This window comes from Dermacentor silvarum, chromosome 3 (assembly GCF_013339745.2).
Source record: "Dermacentor silvarum isolate Dsil-2018 chromosome 3, BIME_Dsil_1.4, whole genome shotgun sequence".
In the NCBI taxonomy this organism is placed as follows: Eukaryota; Metazoa; Arthropoda; class Arachnida; order Ixodida; family Ixodidae; genus Dermacentor; species Dermacentor silvarum.
The window spans coordinates 167,746,636-167,771,452 of NC_051156.1; the positions used below are offsets into that span (position 1 = coordinate 167,746,636).

Sequence of the window (24,817 nt, forward strand, 5' to 3'; positions counted from 1 at the left end):
ATGGAGCAATTCTTCCAGCATGCAATTCCATTAGTCTTTCTGAATACAAGCAGGTTCCGGTTGCCTCTGCAGTGGCTTGCAGCATTTGGAACATAAACAAGAACTCACGGGGAAAAAAAAAAAAAAAAAACTGAGTGTGCCTTATGTCAAGGGATAATCAACACACAAGGTGTTATTTGTGCTTACTACATGGCGAGCTTTAATGCTTGAGCCACAAAGTATTATCTATATGCTACGATGAATGGAAAGCATTTTCCCTTTTTTTTTTTAGTGGAAGAAACATTAAATATGATCACTATTTTGAAACTACTTGTAATCATGTGTTGTGCTGCTTGTAGACATTTTGGTACATATTTTTGTTTTTCAGAATTTAATATTTTGAAGAACTGGAGCTATCAAACTGCACAGACCTGCCTTTCTGTGCCCATCACGTTGCAAGTATATAGTATTCTGCTAGAGGACAACTAAGTGTAAGTAGCCTGCATTTTGGCCTCGGCATTACAGTCAGGACAGATCTGATAGTTGAAACTAAATTACAGCCCTTGCTGTGAATGCACCACGACACACTTTTAAACTCGCATATAGGCATTCAGAGCCGCTATGAAAAAAAAAAAAAAAGACGCATAACCTTGCACTCGGCCGCGCAACGCTTGAAACAGCGAAGCTGGAAGCTGGGTGATCGTAGCCCAGCATTTTCCGGAAGTGCACGCAAACTTTTCATCTTATTACTCATGATGATGATAATTTCTTTTCGCGCATCTCAGACTTACGGCCGTCACTGCGTGTTGCACAGCGCAGCTTGCAACACCGACACCGCGTTCCAATGCCGATACTGCGTTCCAATAGACCCGCTCCGTGAATGCGTCTCTCTCTCATAGCACGCAAAACCTCTTCACCTCGCAGAGCACGAGCGTACGAACGCGCCAAGCTGTGAACGATGACGACGACGCTCAAGCGCAATCATATGGTTTGCATAAATGCATGTTCTGCAAGCGTGGCTGTATCGCCTAGTGGTTACGACGCTCGCTTTGGGACCGTGGGTACGTGGGTTCGAATCCTGCCTCGGCAAGAAAGTTTATTTTATTTTCTTTCTTGGTAGGTTCTTGCTACGCACCACAAATTACGACTGGCTTAAACAGCTTCGCTGTTAAAAGGATATCTTAAAGTGAATAGCCTTGGCACTTTTGCCTGTTTTCTTAGTCGGTGGTTGGTGGTCAGAGGTTGGAATTTCACGACCGATACTATGGCTGACACAAAGGCACCAAAGCAAGAGGCGCATGGCTTGCGCAACCGAGTTTCAAGGCGAGTTCATTGCCCAACACCAACTATTACGGCTCTTTGATACACACATGATGTCCACTTATACTATCTATGTCGACAAATGTGCTGTTTGACAACCCTGTCCTTTATGGAATGGCGCAATAAAACAATAAACACTGCTTATTCTCACTGCAACAAATATGTGCCATTAAGGGCACCATTCCTTTAATAAAGTGAATAGCTTTCTTGAATCGTTTGACTTACATTGACAATCATTGTCGATGGTTTCTGCACATTTTTTTTTTTTTTTAGCAAGGACCATTCTACAAGCATCTCTTGGAATAGAGCAAAAACTTACCTGAAATAAATTAACAGGAACTTCGTTCCTCATGAGGTACTTTTGGACGTGGCCTACGGACTCGAGAGAATAATTCTGTCAGATGAAAAAAGAGAGAGGGAGGGAGAATGGAAAAATGAATTAGCAAAGCTGAAACTGAGCACCCTTTTATGACTGTGAGTGTATTCTCTTCAAACATCACGGCCTTAAGCTCAAGCAAGCTCTCAGCATCACCTGGTAGCACACAGCACATGACATACGGCAGCAGGCAGCAGACATTTTGCTGAAAAGCTAGCAGCCACTGTTATTTTTTAAGGGACACAAAAGGCACACATCGGGTCTATCTAGAATCTTTGATTACCCTAAATCTCACGAGGTTTGTTTTATGCCAAGAGATAACTTAGTTACAGAGAAAATGATGACTCTATTAAAATTAGCTTTATTAATTTAGCTCTATTAAAATTACCTTTGATGAGTGGGATCTATTACAAAAACTATTGCAGCAATCTTGGAGGCTATGCTCTGCCAAGCACTACCACATGCTTTTTTTTTTTTTTAGTCATAAGCCTGCACAGAGAGGGTGTCACGCTACTGCATAGCACGGAAAGAGTGGAGTGAAAAAAAGTATCATCGATGAACTATATGAAAATCAAATTAAGTTATCTATGCGACATTTTCTTTCGTGTTAAAATTACACATACTGAACTTTTTTTACTAACCGTAGTCGACCATGCATAATTTAAATTTCCAAATTATAGGCAAGGAACGTTAAAGGGGTCCTGAACCACCCCTTGGGCTTGCTGAAAAAACAGTCTGCAGACAGCATACGATGCTGTGAACACCTCAGCCAAACTGTGCAGTCGTGCGCAGTATGTGGGGCTCGCAAGCAGAGCACAGTCACCTTTTTCTCAAAAGCTCTCTTTTCAGTAGAAGCCTGCTTCCCTACTCTTTTCTGGACGTTTATTTCGTAATATCGCAGATTCCCATAAGTGGCTGCTATTGGTCAATAGCTGACAACAATCAAGAAGAGTGTTTGGATCAGTGCACTTCTTCCTACCGTTACTGTGTATATTTATTGACATAGTTTAATAAACAAGCTAAAGTAAACGAAAACCTGCTTTTGAATTTGTATAATAATTACATACTTCCGGAAGAAGCAGACAACGCTCGGCCGCAGCTGCTTGCGTAGGCATTCAACTTTGCCCACCCTACTTATCGATGTCACAGCCGTCGGGTCTCGCTAATTTTGACTAGTTTTGAGCACTCAACTAGCCTCAAACCATGCAAAACTTAAGGTCGCTCACGCGCTCACTCCTGGATGCTCCTCGTTAGACGCACTGGCAGACTTCGCTTCAGTACTGAGCTATTGATAGCGCTTCAAAATGTTCAAGTTGTATGTGGCTACTATCCATCGATCAAGCTGGTGCAGAACAAAGCCGGTCCGCACCACGCAGCATGGCCAGACTGGAGCACAGGAGCGCGAGCGCACATTCAAGCCCCATCGTGCACAAAGCAAACGCTGTGCATACACACTATAGTTGCATGTAGCTGCAGTCTGCTACGCAGCGTAGGTACCCCGGCTGCCATGATGAGTCTGTTGGCTGAGCGCATTGCGGCTCGCTGAGGACAACCGCGTATGGCTTACGTTTGACACATTGTAGGCACCATAATTGGAAGTAGTTTCGTCTATGTGAACATCCAAAATGAAATTTGAACTGCGCGTGACGGTGACGTTCAGTAGGCGGAGCGTTGCGGGCACGCTCCGCTCCGCTGTAGCCTTCATAATGCATGTCTTTGAAGAAGGATCGGAAACACCACTGAAGGGGGTGTACGATTGTCAATAACTTTGCTTCTGCTGAACGCATTGAGGTACTTTTGGCGACAAAGTATTTCTGAAATATTCTATTTTAAATTCAAATGCATTGCACGAGTTCGATAAAAAGTGGTTCAGGGCCCCTTTAATGGTCGGAGCTGACACAGCCTTTCACAATGGCAGTATTGGGTATCATCATAAGCCTACATCATCATCTCACTTACAAAGCTCAGCTCTAGGCAAAGGTGATGGTTCGAACTCCTTAGAGTACGTCTCCATCAGTTCACTCTGACTCAACATTTTCTCAAAGACATTCCTTTAAACCATATGTCTTGCTTTCTCACTGGCTATAATATGTGTATGTGACAATGCTTTGCTTCAATAACTGCCTCCTGGAGGAAGTATTACTAATGCAACATGAGACATTCAATGAGACCTATACAGAATAACATGCAATGTATAATGATTATCTCTATTCATTCAAGTTTAACCATTCACCGCACTTTAGTCAGTTTTCATGAAAAAAAGAAAAGGCTTGCGAACTATTGCAGCAAAGCATGTTTACACAGAGGTAAACACATTTCAAATATTTAAGATATGCTGAAAACAGGATACTGCATTTCTGTTATTGTCAGAAGACAATCCAGCAGCTGCAGCAAAATCTGGCATTCAAACAGTCAATCTCAATAATGATCGCACTGTAATCTCTGGATTCCAGCAAGACCAATCACTTCTTGAAATGGATACGGGCACATGAACCAAGCTAGAACTTGTCCCTTTGACAAGACAATGCCTACGATAAGTACGAAGTACCCATGCACAGCTGCTGAACTTTGATGTCATTAAGATGCAGCAAGCAGCCCAGCCATTCATTCACATTTCACTGTGATGAGAAGCACAAATAATAAGCCTGGTGTGGCCATTGAACCAGAGCTGTGAACTTGAAAAGAAGGTATATTCAAAGTTCAACAGCCTAGTAATGCTGCGACGGCAACTTGAGATTGATCAACCCAATTCAACATCTCAATCTTCTCATGAAGAGACCCACCATAAATGCACTTGGTGTTCAACAGATGGCCTCCAGCCATTAATTACACTAAACATTTGTTGATGCTTGCAACTATATCCATTCGTCCTCTTTGGCACAGTGCCACGATGATTTTTCTTTTTTCATGAAACTCAAACCATTTTATTAACAACTTTAATTCTGGGGATGAACGCCGCAGTGGGAGACTCTGGAATAATTCTGAACATCTGGGGTTCTTTAATGAGCGCCTAAATCAATGTACCCAAGCATATTATTTTTATTTTTTCCCCCATTAAAAAGCAGCAACCGCGACCACGCGTTCAGCACCGCGATGCCATAGCCACTAATCCATCGTGGCAGATAAACCACTTTGCGCAACACACCCGCAATTAGAGAAGTCGTAACTTCTTAGGACTATGGTCACCAACAATCGTCAAGAAAAATAAAAGAATATGCAAGGAAATTAACAAAAAAAAAAAAAAAAAACGAACTACGATCCTTCCTCACGATACGAGCTACTCCTGCAGTTGTGGTGAAACACAATGCCCCGTGTGTTCTCTTGCAACTGCGTGGCATGTTGAAAATGCCACAATAACTGTTGGTAATAACAGCTGTATACCAGGAAAGGTATGTAAAATGACATCACACTGTTTCAGCTACGTGAGACATCCTGATCTAATGTACCATTTCTTATGAATAAGGTCTGGGGTTGTATTCTCTATCGATCACTCTTGGAATACCTTCACTCTTGTGCGACGTGACAACCAGTGTGATATCGCAATGGTGCAATGCACATACTGTACGCTGGCATATTCAGCTACCTGTAATGCACAATAAAAGAGATATCCTTGAGAGTGATCAGTTGAAAATATGGCCCCTGATGCTCCATTTGCTGCTCCGACCCCAAGTGTCAGCAACCGTACATGCTACAACAACCACGGTAGGTCATGGCAAAAACAAGACTTCTGAACTGCGTTTGCTGTGTCACCTTGAAAACGAAGTCAAACAGCTCAGAAGACATGCCACGAGCAACTCACATGAGTGTGTGAGAGAAGTTCTTTCATGATGTAGTTGTCATAGATCTCTCTCGCTGCCGTCCGCCTCTCTTCGGCCGTCTCTAGCTTCTCGTAGCGTTTGATCTGAAAAAAAAAAAAAAATGCATAATGAGCATAACCTGAATGTTTCTGTACCTAGTCTTGTGCTAGCCAGTATAGCAATAAAAAGAACAAGGCATTATCATTGCTATGGCAAACCCGTTCGTTGTGTGTTGCCTTGTCGATACTTGCATTTACTCTTGCCAAGACCAGTAGTTGGTCAGCCTTAAAAGACACCCTTATTGGCTTTAGTAAAAATTTTCTTACACCCCTATTTTAAGTGTCAATAGTCCCATGACCTCATTTTGAGAAGTTTTGAGGCATTTTGAAAGCATCTGCAGTTCAATAAAACAAAACGATGTTTATTCAAAACTAAGGAACTTGCAATAGAAATACATTTAGGTCACACATCTCAATTTAAAGCAGTCATTCACCACACATTAAAATGATGCAAAACAAAATTATGTCCACCAGTGGTAGCAAAACAAGAACCACAGATCGAGGGAAAACAAATGCATGTGTGTGCTGGCTACTGAGTTAACTAAGTGCATACGCTGACAACACCACAGAGCATATCCCAGAGGCAACAGTAGATGGTAAACATACACCGAAACGTGTCATGCTGGCCAGACATGGCACATTATAGAATACAAGGCCTGCCTGGCTTGCAATTAGGACAGGAAGGAAGGTGTCGAGGGGTTTGTGCATGCCAATATGGCAATATTGCATTGTATTCAAATGTATTTTTGTTGTCAGTCCTGAATTAACGCCTGTGCCTGCTGCTGCTGCCCTCAGACTGGGTTTTAAGGCCCGTCAAGTTGCTGTGCGCAACTTTTTCCTTAAATCCCCCATAAATTGTACATTTATGGAAATAAAGGCAAATTCAATTCAATATCATATGAGCAAGATGATAAGGCAAACATACTATATGAACGATAAAGGCTAATCCAATTAACAGTAAGGATGGAATAGCATATACACAAACATCAGTTGTGACACTAAAGAATTGGATTATTGCCCCTGTTGAACCTTTTGCTTTTGTCTTCTCTGCTTCCGTGATACTTATAGTATGATAGCTTTCTTTAGCTGTGTCCTTCAGCAATTCCAGTGGTAATTTTAACACTTAAGGTTTTCTACATGCAAAAATACCAAAGCTTGCTGCATTAGCTCAGCCAAGCTTCAGAAAAAGTTCTTACATTCATGCAAGTATCAGTGCTACAAAATGTGGTCATTTAGAACAAGTTCACACCTACTCACATGGGACACCCCTCACACCACCTTCTAACATGACAATTCCTTATATTATAACCACAAAAAAGTTTTACATGTGGCATTTACTTTTAATATGAACTAAAATATTATTTCAGTTGTAAGAGCAAGAAAAGCATTATTTATCTTCCCCTTAAGTCCGATGAATGAGCTTGAGCTCAGTGAGAGGTTTTTTCAGAGTTAAATATTTTATGACTTCATCATAACTTTTTTCTGCATTTTCGCAAATTTGTTGCCAATATTTTGTCAGGTGATAACGGTGTCAAAGAGCCCAAACAAGTAAATAAAAAAAACAAGGAAGGTTAAATGTTTTTCATCAGCACAAACAGACCAGCGCATTTTATCGCAAACGGCTTCACTTAAGAAACAGGTGCCGGCAATGCACTAGTGTCAGCCCGCACTTTCCAATTCTTCCCCACAAACAAGCCACTTTTTTTATTTTTCTAGACAGGTCTGAAAAAAAAAAAAGAAATTATAATAAACTCAGCTGGCAAACAGAACGTGAAAGTTCCATGGCAGTTGCCGCCAAATTCTCAGTCAAACAAATGTCAAATCCGTCATGGCTTTACCTCCTGTCACAAGTGGCATATGTCTCTAGCGGCGCATCACTTTAAAAACCAAAAAAACTTTTGAATGCTTCCATCTAGCACTGACAGAGCTTGCATCAGTTTCCGTAGCAATCTATCCGTTTCTTTAATGCTACACCAGAGCAATGCCTGCAAATAAACATAACATGTCCTGCCCTACGATATTTGCTAAGAGCTCTTTAACCCCTCATTTATGAATGCCAATGCATTTTAACGAGATAAATTTGTCTTTATTTTGTTACAATTGTAGCTTTGGTTCATCGAATGAATACGCAAGTCTCATTCATCACAGCCAAAATGTAAGTGTAATATGCAGCAGAATGCTGTCTACTGACTACGAAAAGGCCACTACAGGGACATTTTGTACCAGAACTGAAATTTGCCCCATTTTAGAATTCACGTGTCAACGCATTGCCCTACCTGCAATAATCTGCAGCCATGAATGTAGAAGCACTCAATATATGCCTAGATCGCTTTATCAGTCGATTAACAATTCGCAAAATACAGTTCATTCAACACTGAGCCTTATCACAATGTAGTCTGCACAGCTTGGCTTGTAAAACACAATCTCAAAGTATACAACAAAAGAAGTGGCAGACTCGTCGCAAAATTCTGTCCAAAATTGTGCTAACATAATTTGCCATTTTTCTTAGTACCCGTCACCACAAGCAATAAAAAAATTCAACAGAAAGTCAGTATAAGTGCATATAACAGGGCTACCTGGTCCAGATTCAATATCATGGAAACAGAATATAAGATTGGCAAAGAGAGGTAAACGACATTGGCAGCGAATTTCTACATGCACTCACATGAAGAAATTAAGTATATACAATTATGAGAAGTTGTATGGCACGATACTACAATGAAAGTCAGAAAGTAATACAATCAAGGTCAACCTCTGCGGTCTACCTTGCTTTGTATGTCCATGTTCAATACAGTTAGTATGATATGTATGTATGACAATCTATGACTAGTCATACTAGTCATACTATGACTTGTATGATTTGAAACTTCGTAGTATGAAACTTCACCTTCATGGCACCAATCATCGTCACTGCCGAGGGAGTCTCTAGCATGATTACGAGTCTTAAAATTTCTACTTCATCTGGTATCGATAACATGCTCAAAAATGCTAAAGAATGCTACAGATATTTGTAGTTGCATTCTGTGTTTCATGCTTAACCAATCGTTATCATCTGGCGAACTGCCTAAGGTCTGGAAGATTGCTAAGGTCGTTCCTCTTTTGAAATCTGGTGACAGGCACTCGCCTGGTAATTATCAACCTATTTCTCTAACATGCATATGCTGCAAATTACTTGAGCATGTGATAGCTTCTTATGTCTACTCTCACCTAGAATCCAATCACTTTTTCTTTTATAATCAGCATGGTTTCAGGAAAAGCTACTCATGTGACACGCAGTTATTTGAATTCACGATTGACCTTCACTTTAACATGAACGCTAACGACCAAAGTTACTGCCTCTTTCTTGATTTCTCTAGAGCTTTCGATACTGTACCCCACTGCCATTTGATTTCCAAGTTGTCTGCCCTTTGTTTAGATTCCTTAACACTATCCTGGCTTCGCAACTTCCTGTCTATGCGTCAGCAATTTACAGTAGTGAATAACTTTTCATCTAACCTTTGCGACATCTCGTCAGGTGTTCCTCAAGGCAGTGTCCTCGATCCATTACTCTTTTTAATATACATTAATGACTTACCCTCTAACATATCCTCAATTAGGTTGTTTGCCGACGACTGCATCATCTACCACCCTATTAAATATTTCGATGACCATTCTACTCTCCAAAACGATCTTAACGTTAATTATAGCTGGTGTAAAACATGGCAGGTGTCCCTTAATGCCTCTAAATGCAAGTTATTTCATTTAGCCATAAACACACTAAATCGGTGTTCCACTATTCAATTCATAATACCATAATTGGTAATACCCCATCTTACAAATATCTTGGCGTCCACCTGACACCTGACCTTTCCTGGGCTACGCATGTAGCATACGTGTCTACTAAAGCTTCTCAGTCCTTTGGTTATCTACGTAGAAACTTGCGTAATACACCTTCTAACGTATGGAAATTAGCATACCTAACCTATGTTTGTCTGAAACTGGAATTTGTTTCATCCACATGGTCACTATATCAGGATTACCTTATCAGCATGTTGAAAGCTGTTCAGAATAGAGCAGCTAGATACACGTCGCGTAAGTATGACCATCTTTATAGCATTACCCAAATAAAAAAAGACATTTCACTTCAGTCATTAGAAACTCGCTGCATGATCGCTCTTCTCTGTCTGTTTCACAGGTACATTTATATCAATAAATGTGACCATCTGCCAATTCATGCACCTGTGCGCACATCACAACACCTTTACAACTTGCTCAGTTTCATGTGCATACATGGTCAAACGCAGGCATTTTTATGAGTAACTCATCATCACTGCCTCGCGCTACTGCACATTGGAACAATCTTTCTGATCACATCGTATCCATGTCAAACTGCGCAACTTTTCATGATAACCTGAATACGCTCTTTGATAATACTGTATAATGATGTTACACTGTACTTTTTGTAACCTTTGTTTCATTACCTTTTTTGATGCTAACATTTTTTTTTTGTTCTGTTGAAACTGTTACCCCCCTTATTCAATGCCCTTCAGTGGGCCTGTAAGGTATTATGAAAAAATAAATAAATAAATAAATAAATAAATAAATAAATAAATAAATAAATAAATAAATAAATACAAGCTTTGTCCGTAAAGTTTCGGGACTGATTTATTTTCTTCTCTAGAAATGATTCCCTAAAACAAATGTTGGTGCGTATGTGTAGCGCCATCTTTTCGGGCTAACCTGAGCTATTTATGTTAATTGCTGTGGCAGCACCTAGATGGCACTACATGTAGAAAAATATGTTGTCGCTAGTCGTCTGCGCATTCTACTGTGAGTGAATGTGGAGAGATGAACATCCCCCTCGAACAGCGTGTAAACATAAAATTCTGTGTGAAGCTTGGCAAGACAGCCACACAGACGTATGAGCTCCTTCGTGACGCTTACTGCAACGAGACATTATCGAGGGCGCGAGTTGTTGAGTGGCACAAGAGGTTCGTTTCGGGGAGAATGCCGGTGGAAGACAACACAAGGCAGGGGAGCCCTGCAACCTCACGGAATGAAAATGTGGCTCGGATCAGGGAGATCGTACAGCAAGACCGCACCATTACAGTCCGCATGCTATCGGATGCTCTCGCAGTAAGACAACATGCCACCAAATTTTGCTTGAGAACTTGGGGAAATGAATGCTGAATGCGAGACTTGGGCCACACTCCCTCACACAGGACCAGAAGGACACGCGGGCATCAGTGAGTGGTGATTTGCTCTCCGAGGCAGAGAAGGATGCTGCATTCGTCAACAGCATCATTGATGCAGGCGAAACATGGCGTTTTCAATACGATCCTCAAACAAAGAGGCAGAGCGCTGAATGGCGGTCCACAAGCTCTCCGGCGTCGAGAAAGGTGCGGCGACAGAAGACCAAAACAAAGACGATGCTGATAGCTTTTTTCGATGCCAGTGCTGTCATACACCACTAGTTCATCCCACAAGGGCAGACGGTGGATCAGGAGTTTTATATCCGCATGCCCCAAAACATGCGTGATGCACTGCGACGCCGTCGCCCTGACTTATGGGCATCTGGACATTGGAGCCTTCTCCACGATAACGCAAGGCGGCACACTGCTCTCAGCGTGACGGAATTTCTAGCCAAGCACAGCATTACTGTACTTCCCTATCCGCCATACTCGCCTGACCTCTCCGCATGCGATTTTTTCCTGTTTCCTCATGTGAAGAGAGCCATAAAAGGTCGCTGGATGGGGAGCGTGGAGGCCATTCAAGACAAAGGAGCTGACAGCCCTGCCAAAAGAAGCATTTTCCAACTGTTTCCAAGACCTCATGAAGCGTTGGAAGCTGTGTATAGACTGCAAGGGAGACTATTTCGAAGGGGTGCTGCACAAATGATTTTAATGTTAAAGCGCATTTTTTTAATGGACTCAGTCTCGGAACTTTACGGACAAAAGTTGTAAATAAATATGCATATATGCTATGTATGTATGTATGTATGTATGTATGTATGTATGTATGTATGTATGTATGTATGTATGTATGTATGTATGTATGTATGTATGTATGTATGCATGTATGACTGTAGGTTAGCATGTGATACGAAGCAAACAAGAAAAGTAATTAAACGTGGAGTTGATAAACATGTCATATTTACACAAATAATGTTGTCCAATGTAAAAAAAAAAAAAAAAACAGCAGCAAATGCAGCATTTCTTGCTCCACAGAAATAGTCCCAATGGCCCATTAAAATGGCAGACTGATAAAGCTGTCCTGATCTTTGCTTTTTGTCAGTGACACACCAACAAAAGCAAATAGATAACTGAAAAAGTAATTCTAAGGTTACACTAGAAATTTGAACATTAATGCAATAGGCTAAACATTAGAGAGAATGCTGATATCCAGCTGGCAGCCCTAATGTTATAGAGAGTTGAGGCTTTCGTGCAATGCGGCTAAAGGTTTATGTCACACACACACACACACACACACACACACACACACACACACACACACACACACACACACACACACACACACACACACACACACACACACACACACACACACACACACACACACACAAATATATTATAATATATAAATAGCAACGCCAAATTTATTGTGTGATGCAGGAGGTTATTAGCATTTTCTGCATCTGCAGAGGCATTTAAAGAAGGCCCGAAAGGCATAAACAAGAGTCATTCTCCGTGTCATTAATCACGACGGACCATGGCTGAGCAATATTTTAATAAAGACTCACTACACTGATGAAAATTTCAAATGGTATCCAAGTTCATTACACATCACAAGCATATGCTGTAAAGTGAACTGAGTTAACAGTGCACATGTCTGCGCACTGTTAACACTCAATTAGAAATGAAATGGCACAAGTAATCCTAAGACCAAACAATGGTGTGCAATCTGATTTCACAGGTGCAAAACAGAACAAAGGATGGTTGGCCACCTATTTTGTCTCCTGATGAGAGTACAACAGAGAAAAGCCAGCACTGTAGGTCATTACTGAGACCAGGTAAAAACACACTTTTACAATTCACAATAGACTCTGGTGAGACCAATACCTTCAGCTGCTGCAGCACACCCACACAGCAGACATACACAGACACACAACCACAAACACGCCTACATGCATGGGGATATTAAGTGCATCCAGATGCACCAGCTGCAACGAGAACTGACAAGGGGGGGGGGGGGGGGGGAGAGAGATAAATGAGACAAACACACCAACCTCTTCGTAAAAACTTAGCTGAGGAACCTGCTCGTCACAGACGTTGTCACAGAAGTCCTTAAATAACAAGTAGCCTGGAAAGAAGAGAGCGCACTAGGATGAGAAACGGGACAGGAAAAAGACAGATGTCTGGGGGGCGTCACGCGGAAAAAGTCAGCCTAGCACGACAACAACCGCCCTTTGTGCTGCCAGGTCACTGTCAAAAACGAGCACTTTTCAGCACCAGGTGCTGGCTGAGCTAAAAAAAAAAAAAAGACAGCCAAAAGAGGAGAAAAACTAGAACCTGTCAGGAAAGCTGAGCCCATGTTGTCGGGACAAAATTTTAAGAAAGGCCAGGCTCGCTGAGGTGCACAATGCAGCAGACGTAGCAAAGCTGCCTCTTCTCGCTAAGAAAGCATGGCTTCACTCTGTGCAGCCAGATGCACTTGGAAGTTAATGATGAAAGGTCAATGGGTGTGAGACAAGGAAGCATTTATCTCACTCAACACCGCAAGAATACTATAAGCTGACCAACTAAACAGCTATATTCTGCAAATGACGGCGGATTCTTGAGAGTACAGCTTTTGTCGACAAACAAGCACGTTCAGTGATCTTGGGTCTGCCGTAGCCGTGCTTCAACCACTGATCTGCTGAGAAACTAGCCTTCTAGTAATTACTGCACTTCGACTAACGCGACCATTGATTCGGACGTGACAACAGTGAAACATCAATGGGTCACTCTTAGCTGCCTTCACAAAATGGTTTACATGATGCTCAAGCTTAAAGAAAATCTGTATGCCTGCATGAGACACAAACAAGAAAGAACTTTCGAAGCAAGCTGTATCATTAAGATCATGAGCAAGTTGCTCTTTATTAGCGTATGCCATGTTATAAATTCTGGCTTTTACCACATGACATATGCCAGAGCTATGCTGCAGCCTAAGGGGATGGGGGAAATAAAACAAGAAAGAATATGCAAGAATAGTGGAGCACAAAACAAAAACAAACACTCACCTAACTTCTGGTTGAAAATCTTGTCAAACGTCACTTCCCCCATTTTCTCAAGGTGCTTGTGCATAACGCTCCGCACACTGCAACGGCACAAAAAAGCAAGCAAGAACAGTTTTAATGAGCAACATCAATATGTGGAAGCAAAAGTAAAGCACATAGAGTACAACCACAAAGATTAGATGAAGATACACCCTAACCTCGTAACAACCTTCCATCGATATTCTGTAAGCCACATCGCTACATTTGTTTTTCTGCTTTCTACTCCTGGCCATTCAGTACAAGCTGATAATACTCGCCGATACAATTCTTCGGACGTGTCTCAGCTGCAGACATGTCTCAGACTCATGGCAATCATAAGAGCCCCGCAGACATCACAGATGAGCTACTCTTAGCTACTCAATTCACAATCAGCCGTGTCATCCTTAGTTTGCAATTTGAATGAATTACTTGCTCCATCAAGTCACCTTTTGGTCCTTTGTCCAAGCTGCTAAGACATGGCAACTCAGAAATATGATGGCTCTTTTTTTTTTTCTCTCCAATGGTGGTAATGGTAAAACAGTGACAATTCATGTTAGGGAGACACAACTAAGTAGTTTTTGTTTTTGATCTCCTCTGCAGCATCACTGTAATGCCATAAAGGACCGGTGGGTACTCTGATAAATAAATAAACTGCAAACGCGTGAGAACTTTGCAGTTCACACACCAAAATTATACTTCTGGCTTGCACTGCGTAATATCTTATTTCTATATTCATTTTATTGATGTTTATCACAGTGAATCGTAGCTATGTAAGTACACACAGAGATGGGGTGATAAATAATTGTAATCATCGTAAATAATGACGCAGGTAAAGAAATAATAATGTGATCATGACGGTCATTAATAAACCGCGCTGTCGCCAGACTCGGTGTGGCCGCCGTGAGCACTCTAGCGCGGAAGGTGCTACGCCACCTCCAACCGCCGCTGTTCACCCGGAGACGCTGAGGAGAAACGCTGTATTGGACGTAGCCTCCGAGATCGTCAACGAGGCGCGCTGGCGCGGCTCCCCTAATTTCGGATGCCATGTATTAGGTCGCATATCTACATTGCAGCAGCTGACGCCCTCGCAGCGACCGATTAGGCGGCGACGGCACGACGTACTAAAACTTTATCAGCTGCTTACGTGGACGAAACGGCGGTGTTACAATCACACCACGACTCTGCGATAAAGATCTCAATCATCGTTATGGCTTCATCGCACATATTAATTGTGTTGTAACCCAGATTGATATTTGCAATAGTTATGTCTAAGTCTTTCTAGACTTTCCCACCAGCAGCGAGCGCCATTTTGGCATGGCTTGTGTGACGTCAAGAGAAAGAGAAAGAGAAAAAAGAAACGCACCCTCTGACTCCCGACGACGCAGCAAAGGCGTCGCTATCGCGTCGTTCCCGAAATTATTTCCACTCTCGCGATGAAAACGGCACAAACCAGAGAACGGCTGCAGAAACTAGCTCAGGCTCACCGCCGAAACGCGAATGCTAAAACGAAACCACCAGTATACGTCGCCCGTCAGTGTTAGCAGACTGTTGTGGGGTTTACTTGCGATATTATACACACACACACACACACACACACACACACACACACACACACACACACACACACACACACACACACACACACACACACACACACACACACACAAGTTCAAATTCCGAATTTAAAGAAAAGTATGCAAAATTGTACCTCACCGAATGCGACAATATTGCCGGAGAGAGGGAGAGAGAACAACTTTATTTAAAAATAGACCCCAGTCCGAGTCCACTTATCATCGGAGTTATCCTTTAATTTATTTCAGCCGACATCTAAAACAGCGAAGAAAAGTCTTTCCGAAAGAAACGCCGAGAAAATGACCGCTGTGCTGACAGCTATACGCTGGGAGCAACGGCTGAAAAAGCCCATCTTTAGCAATAAATTGATGACCAATTTCGTATTCGGTTCCTCAACTCTTCGCCAAACCTTATCCCCGTGCGCAACCGCGTTTTCTTTAGGTGCCGTCCATTCCCACCAGCACAATACAATTTAAACAGAAGTCGTCATCAACGGCTTATATACGGGACATGTTTTCAGGCAGCTATGTATACAATGGTAAACGTCATTTTCTGGAAAATGACACTGGAAAGCGGGTTTTTGCGGATTAGAGTGTTTTTTTTTTTTTTTTTTACACTTGAGGGCGCTGCAAGCTTCAAGAATAAAAGAGCGGCACAGAATAGTCTGGTAACAAATATTTGCCTAGAATCGTCAACGTTAACGGCGGGTACGTTTTATGGACACTCCAAAGCAGATTTCTGCCGTCGCCGTCGCCGTGAGGTTCCGTATGACGTCAATGGAGATGAAATCGTCGCCGCGCGCCGCCGAACGCTGTATGTGAGAGTGAAAGGGCGCGAGGGACGCTCGCTTTCACGGGGGGTGAACGCACGGCGGAGAACAAACACGCGTTCTGCGCCGTGCTCCCTTAAGGGCTGCAGAAGTAGGCGTCTCTGTCTCTTTCCTCCTTTACAATCACCATATATGTAGAGCAAACGCGCCCTCTTCCGACGCGCGAAAGGCCGGGGGGGGGGGGGGGAGGCGACGTTTAGCTGCGGCACCAAGTGCCTATTTATATCAGAGGCTCCGGCAACAGTCACCAACGCCGCACGCATTTTGTGCGAACGCGGGCAAAACGCCGACGGCGTCAACAACAGTTCTGCGTGTTGCCGGTGCTGCTGCATGTCCAAGTTTACGCAGCTGATCAAGCTACTATCATTACTCCGTATAGCTCTCTACAAATTTGCTATCGCAATTGATGCTTCACCTTTCAGGTGAAACTGCGACAACTTTTTTTATCAATATACTGGATACATATAGTAGTGAAATCCCGTTGATACGATCTTCACCACGGGAACCGGAAAATAAGTCGTATCATCCAACGCATTATCCGGAAAATAAAAATAAACGCATTAAGCGGAATCGTATCAACGAGCCGCTGTGTGTGTGTGTGTGTGTGTGTGTGTGTGTGTGTGTGTGTGTGTGTGTGTGTGTGTGTGTGTGTGTGTGTGTGTGTGTGTGTGTGTGTGTGTGTGTGTGTGTGTGTGTGTGTGTGTGTGTGTGTGTGTGTGTGTGTGTGTGTGTGTGTGTGTGTGTGTGTGTGTGTGTGTGTGTGTGCGTGCGTGTGCGCGTGCGTGCGTGTGTGCGCTTGTGTGTGTGAGCGCGCGGGCGATACGCGAATACGATTCTTTTCAGTGCGATGTGGGCCTCCGTCCAACACCCACAGGGTGTTGCTCCGAGGGTGTGCAATGCCGTCACGGCTATACAATGCAATATATATACGTGGGACCAAGCATAGGTATAGTGTCAAACATGTCTGCGCACTTAACCAAACCGTACACACTTAGGGTAAAAGTTGGGTGACGTTGACAGGTTCGGCCAGCTTATAGCTTTGCACGAGGAACGAGAACAACGCGCTGAGTAACTGATTTTTTGTTTTTATTGAACGGAAGCAGTCGTTATAGTCATCGGTGTTCTCGTGATCAATTTCCGTTCTGTCATCCTCGTGCAAGGTTATGCTGGCCTAACCTGTCCTGCCATGCATGCAGCCGAAACTCATTAATATGGACTATATACCTGCGTCATCGGACGTAATTTCAAACCGTCGGCACCAACCAGAATTTTTATTTACGTACTAGTTGTATAGAGAGTTCTTGCTGCTTTTCCCGCGGGCGTTTCTGCGACACTAACAATAAAGTCGGAATATTTTATTCTTTTCCGCGGCTAACTATACTTGTTCGTTACTATATAGCGCCGCCTCCACGACCTGAAATCACGCAGGCCGGAAACGGCGAAGCACGTCGCAACTATATATACGTGCGAAATCGCCTACGAGAATATATACGCATTCCGTACACAGTGAAGCGCATGCACGGAATACCCTCGATCGTATAATAGGAGTACCGCGCTGCGAAGACTCAAGGCGGCGGTAAAAGCGGGTACCGTGCCACATGCTCTACGCTACCCACAGAGTCAGCACAGTAATATCAAATAAACAAATACAGGGACGCCCAGGGGCGCCAACGAGCTGTGGAAGACAACGACGACGCTCGAGCCATTGCTGATGATGATAGTTTTTGCTCGCGGACAACAGACATGCCCTAGCCATATAAAGAAATTCGCTGTAATAAATAAATAAATAAACGTTAGCTCTGGGCGGTCTATAGACTCTGCAACAGCAAAGTCGAACACGGCAGAAGGCCGTTTTCCAATGCGCGGTTAACTTCCTGGACTTGCAACGCTCTTGTTCGAGGATTGCTTACGCGCGATGAAAAAGCCCGCCGCGTCCGCCGCAGACGTGCGCACGTGCGTGGCTGCTGAAAGAATTCCACACACAAAAGGTCACCTTCAAGTGCTTTCAGCAGCGTAGCCGCGTCAAATGGGCATCACGACTCGGATAAACGACAACACAACACCTCCCACGCGCAGCACAAACACGTACGCGTGAAACCAAGGCTGTTTGTAAACAACGAGCTTTCGCGATGAGACATGTACGTTTCCAAAATTAGCCCTGCCGTAGAAAGGTGTTCCAGATCCGCCGTTACGGTCGTGAGCGCATATATGAACACAAATATATACGATAAAGTGATGCAGTTGTCTTCATATATACTCCGGATGTTTCACGAAACGCGGTTCAAATTACTTAAAAATGGGGGGAAGTTAGGTGTTGTTATAAACGATTCCCTCTGGACTGCTTCTACAACAGAGGCATACGTTTGAAAATGACTCGGTGTAGTAATTAGACCCGTAATTATCGAAATTAGATTAACTTCTTAAACCAAGAGGGCCATGCGACAGGTCCCAATGAAAGACTCGCAAGCGCGCCATCCAAGGAGCTCATAACTGTTTCCAACAAAAGAACTTGACTCTGCTAAGTTTTACAGCGCAGTGAGCAATTTTCACGCAGAGAAGCGAAACTGCCCATGATCGAGTGACGTGCACTGCTTGCGATTCACCGGTGGGCAAGCATCAAGCAAGCGTCCTTATATATATATATATATATATATATATATATATATATATATATAGAGAGAGAGAGAGAGAGAGAGAGAGAGAAACTTTATTGGGCTGGAAAATATTTTAAGTAGCGGTGGTCGGAACCCCTCAGTCCAGGGCCCCACTGGCCTCTGCCGCCTGCACTTTTGTCCTGCCAAGTCGGAACGGGTGAGCTGTGCCTCCCACTGCTCCATTGTTATATTATTAGTTGGCCTATGTGGGTGCTTAGTACACTCCCAGGTTACATGTATTAGTGTAGGTATGCCACCGCACCAAGGGCACGTGGCCCTATAGCGGGTGGGATACATTGCGTTTAGCAGTTTTAGATTGATTGATTGATTGATTGAATAATTTTTATTGTTTCAGTCCTGCAGAACGCGTATTAGCAGTTTTAGATGCATGGGAGAATACCCCGGTCTGTATATATTTTGCGCCAATCGGCGGCCTCTTCCCCGCTAAGTTGTGGGTAAGGCGGCGGGTATTTTCTGCGGACTCCGCGCTGATGAGCCAGGATGTCTTTGACATTTAAATTGATTGGATTTTGTGAGGGATAGTGTGAGGGGTTGGGGTTCGAAGAGGACGCCATCGCTCGGTTAGTAGACGCTCGAGCTAACGCGTTAGCCTGTTCGTTCCCCTGTACCCCCACATGTCCCGGGCACCAGAGTAAAAGATGGCGGTGGTTGAACGATTTGGGGATTATCGCGAGGCTAGCCGCAGTCACGTGCCCCTTGAGAAACATGCAACATGTCTCCCGGGAGTCAGTGACCACGACCGAGTCCCTTTCCGAATGCTCCGCGTGAGCGATCGCGATCGCCACTGCTAACATTTCGGCCGAGGTGGGGGAGCCCGCCGTGGTCGACGCGGTAATTTGCTGCTGGCTGATCGCGTTCACGACTGCCAGGGCGTACCTGCTTTGGTAGCGCTGCCCGGTAGCCTCTGCATACGCAGCTGCGTCCGTGTAGTACGTATTGTACCTAGCGTTATTGGAGTACATCTATTGAATATGTTGTGCGCGTGCTTTGCGCCTTTCCTTGTTGTACGTGGGGATGCATATTCTTGGTAATTGGAGCTACTGTAATTTTGGATCTCACCGAAGGAGGGAGAGGTACGGCCTGTTCAGTGAGATAAATCGGGTATGCTGGGATATTAAGTTGTGCCAATAATGCCCTACCAGTTTTTGTGAAGCTGAGGCGCTCCCTCTGTCGCACCAGAGTGACCTGCCTCAGTTCGTCGAAAGTATTGTGTACTCCCAATGCGCTCCGTGGAGGTAGATTTAGGCAGGCCTAGAGCCGCCTTGAAAGCTGTTCGAATTATCGTGTTGGCCTGCCTCTCCTCTTCCCTGTTCAGGATTTGGTAGGGCAAGACATATGTGATTCGACTAATCACTAAGGCCTGTACGAGCCTTAGGGTATCGATTTCTCGCATTCCAGCCTTTCTATATACGTCACTCGACGTATCGTTTGGGCTATGTTGTGGGTTGCGGATTTGATGGTTTGGGCGTCTGTGCTGCTCTCCCGTCGCTCTGAACCCAGGACTCGCATCGTAGGTACCTCTCGGACCATTTGGCTCTCAACAACGATGTTAATCGACCCTCTGGATTTGTAGCCTTTCGCGTGTATCCGGATGACCTTCGGATTTTTCGGGTGCGCACTTCAGCCCACTCGTTCGAGAAAATTTCTCCACCGCTAATACCGCGGTTTGGAGCGTGTATTCTTTATCCCCTAGGGACCTCTGCTCGCCCACAGCGTGATATCGTCTGCGTAAAGCGTGTAACCTAGGTCGGGTATCCGATCGAGATCAGTTGAAGATCAGTTGAAGAGCAGAGGAGATATTATCGCTCCTTGAGGGGTTCCTTTGCTCGGCATTTTAAATATATGCGATGTGATTTGACCAATACTGATGCTGGCCTCGCGGTTGGAAACAAACGCCCTTATGTAATTGTAGGTGCGCTCACCACAACCCGAGAGTTCGAGTTCCTCGAGCATTGCGCCGTGAGAGACATTGTCGAAGGCTCCTTTGAGGTCCAGTGCTAGGACTATAGTCTCTCGTCACCGTACGGTATATTGGTTGGAATTTCGTCCCTAAGAAGCAGGAACGCGTCTTGACACGATAAATCTGTGCGAAATCTTATCATGGAGTCTGGGAACCAGCTCCGCTCTTCCAGGTATCGCTGTCGTCTGCTGTGGATCACTCTCTCATAGAGCTTACCGAGGCAGGACGTGAGCGATACCGGCCGGAGTGTATCGATCGAGGGATTCTTTTTTTGGTTTGGGGATCATGATTATTTTAGCCAATTTCCATTCTTGGGGCAAATCTCCCTTGGTCCAGTACTCGCTATTGAAAGTCGTTATTTTCGCTAGGGCCACCGAATCCATGTTTCGAATAATTGAATTTGTGATCGTGTCTGGGCCCACCGCCGAGTTTTTAACTGCGGCTTGTGCCGCTTCGTACACTTCCGCGTACGTTATTTATTCGTCTAATTTAGGGTTGGCCTCTCCTGCGTATGGTCTCGCCGTGTAGGGCGATCCCGCCGCGGGTGAGGGTCCTATGTATTTGTTCTGAAGGACGTCGACTAGTTCTTGGTCTGTACCCTCGAAGTTGTCTGCTATAATTTGGAGCTTCTCGGGCAAGCCTGAAGCGAGCGATATCGCGGTTTGTTATAATTAAGGAGTAGACGTACTGAGAATCCTTAATTATAACAAACCGCGATATCGCTCGCTTCAGGCTTGCCCGACGGTGAGGCGCAAGCAGTGACGTCACTCTAGTGGGTGTCTACTACTACTACTTCCTAACGTTTCGGCCACGCCAAAACACCAGGACGGAAAATATGCTTATGAGTACCTGTGACCACTTCTCACCCTGAATCGCACCAGATCCACTGAAAGTTCCCTTCGATATATATATATATATATATATATATTTATATATATATATATATAATTAGAGATAACACTTGGAGGTGGTCCCATATAGTTCACTGGATTAAAGACTATACTTGAGTAACCGCTCACAGTATGTACTACAAATACGCCACGCTACCCTTTGAATAACACCAGTCACATAAGGCGTACCACAAGGTAGCGTTCCCCTAGTCCCAATCTTATTCACAATATTTATTAATGACTTGCCTCTCTCAAATAATCCAAAATTCAGGCTGTTTGTTGATGACTGAGTCATTTACCAGGAAATAAATACTCTTGCAGATCACCTAATCCTTAAAAGCGCTAGAAGCTGTACACAAGTGGTGCAAAGACTGTCAAATGTCTCTTAATGTTGGTAAATGAGTTTCCTTGGTAATAACCCGCAAAAAAAAAGTCTAACTTTTCCTATACTATTGACAACTGTCCCCTGACGAAAGTAAATAATCACAAGTATTTGGGAATAACAACTTCAAACGATCTAAGATGGGATATACTCACATTGATAACCTTAATAGCCCAGCTCTAAAGCGACTATTTGTACTAAAAAGACGTCTTAATGTTGCACCACCAAATACCAAACTGAGAGCTCATACAATTACACTTGTCCGATGTGCACTAGAATGTGCTAACCCTGTCTGGTCCCCTTTCACCCAGCAACAGGTATGCAAAATAGAGGTAGTACAAAGAAAAGCAATAAGGTCTATTTTCAGTAAGTATAGACTGACAGACAACACATCTACTTAATAACGCTGGCATCCTAACACTACAAAGCCAAACCAAACTAATTACACGACTAAAATTGATGTTCCAGTTACTACACAACACAATAAAAATTGACACATCAAGAATTATATCTTACTCACACGGAAGAACATCTCGTCATAAGCAGTCTTATACGCTAAATGAATACTCTTTCAATACTAATTACTTCAAATACTCATTTTTTCCCCTCTAGCCATTAAATACTCGAACTCATTAAAACCCACTGTAACTAACGAATCGTCACTGTTTATTAGTATGAGAATTAATTGCTTGTTTCACAAGTAGCCTCAATGTCATCATAGATACATTAACCTTACTGAGCGTTGAGCCAGTGTCATTGTTACAAGTGCGTGTGCGTGCATGAGTGTGTGTGTGCGTGCTATAAACGATTCCCTCTGGATTGCTTCTACAGCAGAGGCATACGTTTGAAAATGATTCGGTGTAGTAATTAGGTGTGTGTGTGTGTGTGTGTGTTAGGAAGCCTTACACACGCACGGGTCACTCATTGGATAGAGCCACCCGCTTTTATCGTCACTTTTTTCATTTCCAGTGCTCAGCAGAGTGGAAAGCGAATAACGGCTAACGAGCTTTGGACGCGAGAAGCCACACGAAGGACGCAGCCGCCGGCGAGGCTTCGACTGCTTCGAGTGCGCGTTTTCAGTCGCGGTCGACGCAAGCGCGCGGCGTCTCTGCAGCAGGCATGTGCGGCCATGAAATTGACACCGGCGGAACACACCGCGAACGCGCAATATTCACCCGGGAACGGCGGCACGCTGCCGCACTGCACCGCAGCATTCAGCCAAATCGCGCACTATTATCATTATGTACTGTCAATAAACGACACGTTCGAGTTATTTGTCACATTGCCTTCTCTCCTATAGGTTTGGCGCGGTTGCCGCTGCTGTGGGCTCGGATCGATATTTCGGCGGATATATGGATATCTACGCAAATTTTGTGCACACGTATATGCGAAGGTTATAGTTACGCGTGCGCCGAATGCAAGTACCGGCAAACGGCGTTGTATATATACGACTCCTGATATGTATATGCTGACCGACAAAGTATATATATATATATATATATATATATATATATATATATATATATATATATGGCTATAGTGAGTGTCACATCATGTTCTGCGCAATAAAAAATAATTCCTACATAAAACACGATCATATATAAAGTTGGTCACGGGTACGTCTCTGCTATACACCGACCGCTTAATGAAAAAGGGCATTGCACTCAATTTAACTTTCGATTTACTTGATTTAATTCTTCGGTTTGGCCGTTCGGTACGTATACGCGTGTGCATGAGCCACGGGGCGCGTGACCACACTTGGCCATTCCTTGAGAATGGGTAAGCGCCACTGTCACCCAAGAGGTATACGGAATTCTTAAATGTAGCAACAGGTATGTGCCCCCGTGTATACTTCTCGCCATCCACTCTAAAATAATTTACGCCGGCAACACTGGATAAGGGTGTAAATACGTCTACAACTCCACCCTTACACCCTTTTTATGGGTGTAAGGATGTGATCTATAGACATATGTGCACCCTTATTTACTTTTAAGGGTGCCAGTTGTCCTCGAGACATATCCCTGCGTAGACGTCTCACACTGCAGTACAGCCGGCTGATTTGGTGTTTGCATTTCGACACGGCTTGCGAGCGGTGCATATAGTGCGTAAGCATAAACAATTGAATGACATTAACGTTTGTGACATTTGTGGCGGACAAACACAAACATTGCACGAGATTACACGTTGCGTATACAGGATGAAAGTAAACACAATTGTACGCATCACCGCTAGTCGTATACACAGCATTTAATTAGCCGCTTCACATAGGCTCAAACATGTGCGCTGCATGACCTGCGCTATTTTTTTTTTTTCTGAGCTTGTGTTATCGAAAAACGTCTAAAGACTCCAAAGCACGATGTATAGGCCATTTTATTTTGTTGGCAATTACCTCAATTGGCTTACTTTTGAGGCTTTCCGCCTAAAAGCGGCCTATACTTTTGGCTTTTCTAGACTGAAATTTAATTCCGCAAATGGAGTGCACTTGTGCTTTCCGGCTCGCTAGACATGTATACATCCGAATGACGTCGCCGATGGTTCTCCTCCCCCCCCCCCCCCCCCCCCGTTACATGCGTGTTCAGCTAGGCTTACGTAAGTGCTATTTCGCTTCCTATTGCCATCCGTATAACTTTGCGAACGATTTCTCAGGCTGCCCGAGCTATACTCCGAAATTATTTTATAAGCGCATAATAGGGTATACAGGCCTAATCAAAGAGGCCCGCGGAACGGGACGGCACCGCCACGCGC

General features: G+C 43.9%; 1 protein-coding gene across 3 annotated transcripts in view; it reads right to left on the reverse strand.

Annotated features, from left to right (window-relative positions):
- LOC119446021 (G protein-coupled receptor kinase 1-like) overlaps positions 1-24,817 on the reverse strand; it is a 106,995-nt gene that overhangs the window by 32,732 nt on the left and 49,446 nt on the right. Inside the window, exons 2-5 of one of the 3 annotated variants that reach the window (XM_037710330.2) lie at positions 13,750-13,826; positions 12,757-12,830; positions 5,475-5,576; positions 1,619-1,693 (exon numbers count right to left, since the gene is read on the reverse strand). In XM_037710330.2, coding sequence (XP_037566258.1) covers positions 1,619-1,693; positions 5,475-5,576; positions 12,757-12,830; positions 13,750-13,826 — 328 coding nt within the window. Of the gene's footprint in view, positions 1-1,618; positions 1,694-5,474; positions 5,577-5,723; positions 5,867-12,756; positions 12,831-13,749; positions 13,827-24,817 lie in introns of those variants that run through there. The other 2 variants (XM_049663823.1, XM_049663824.1) reach the window with 2 other exon arrangements.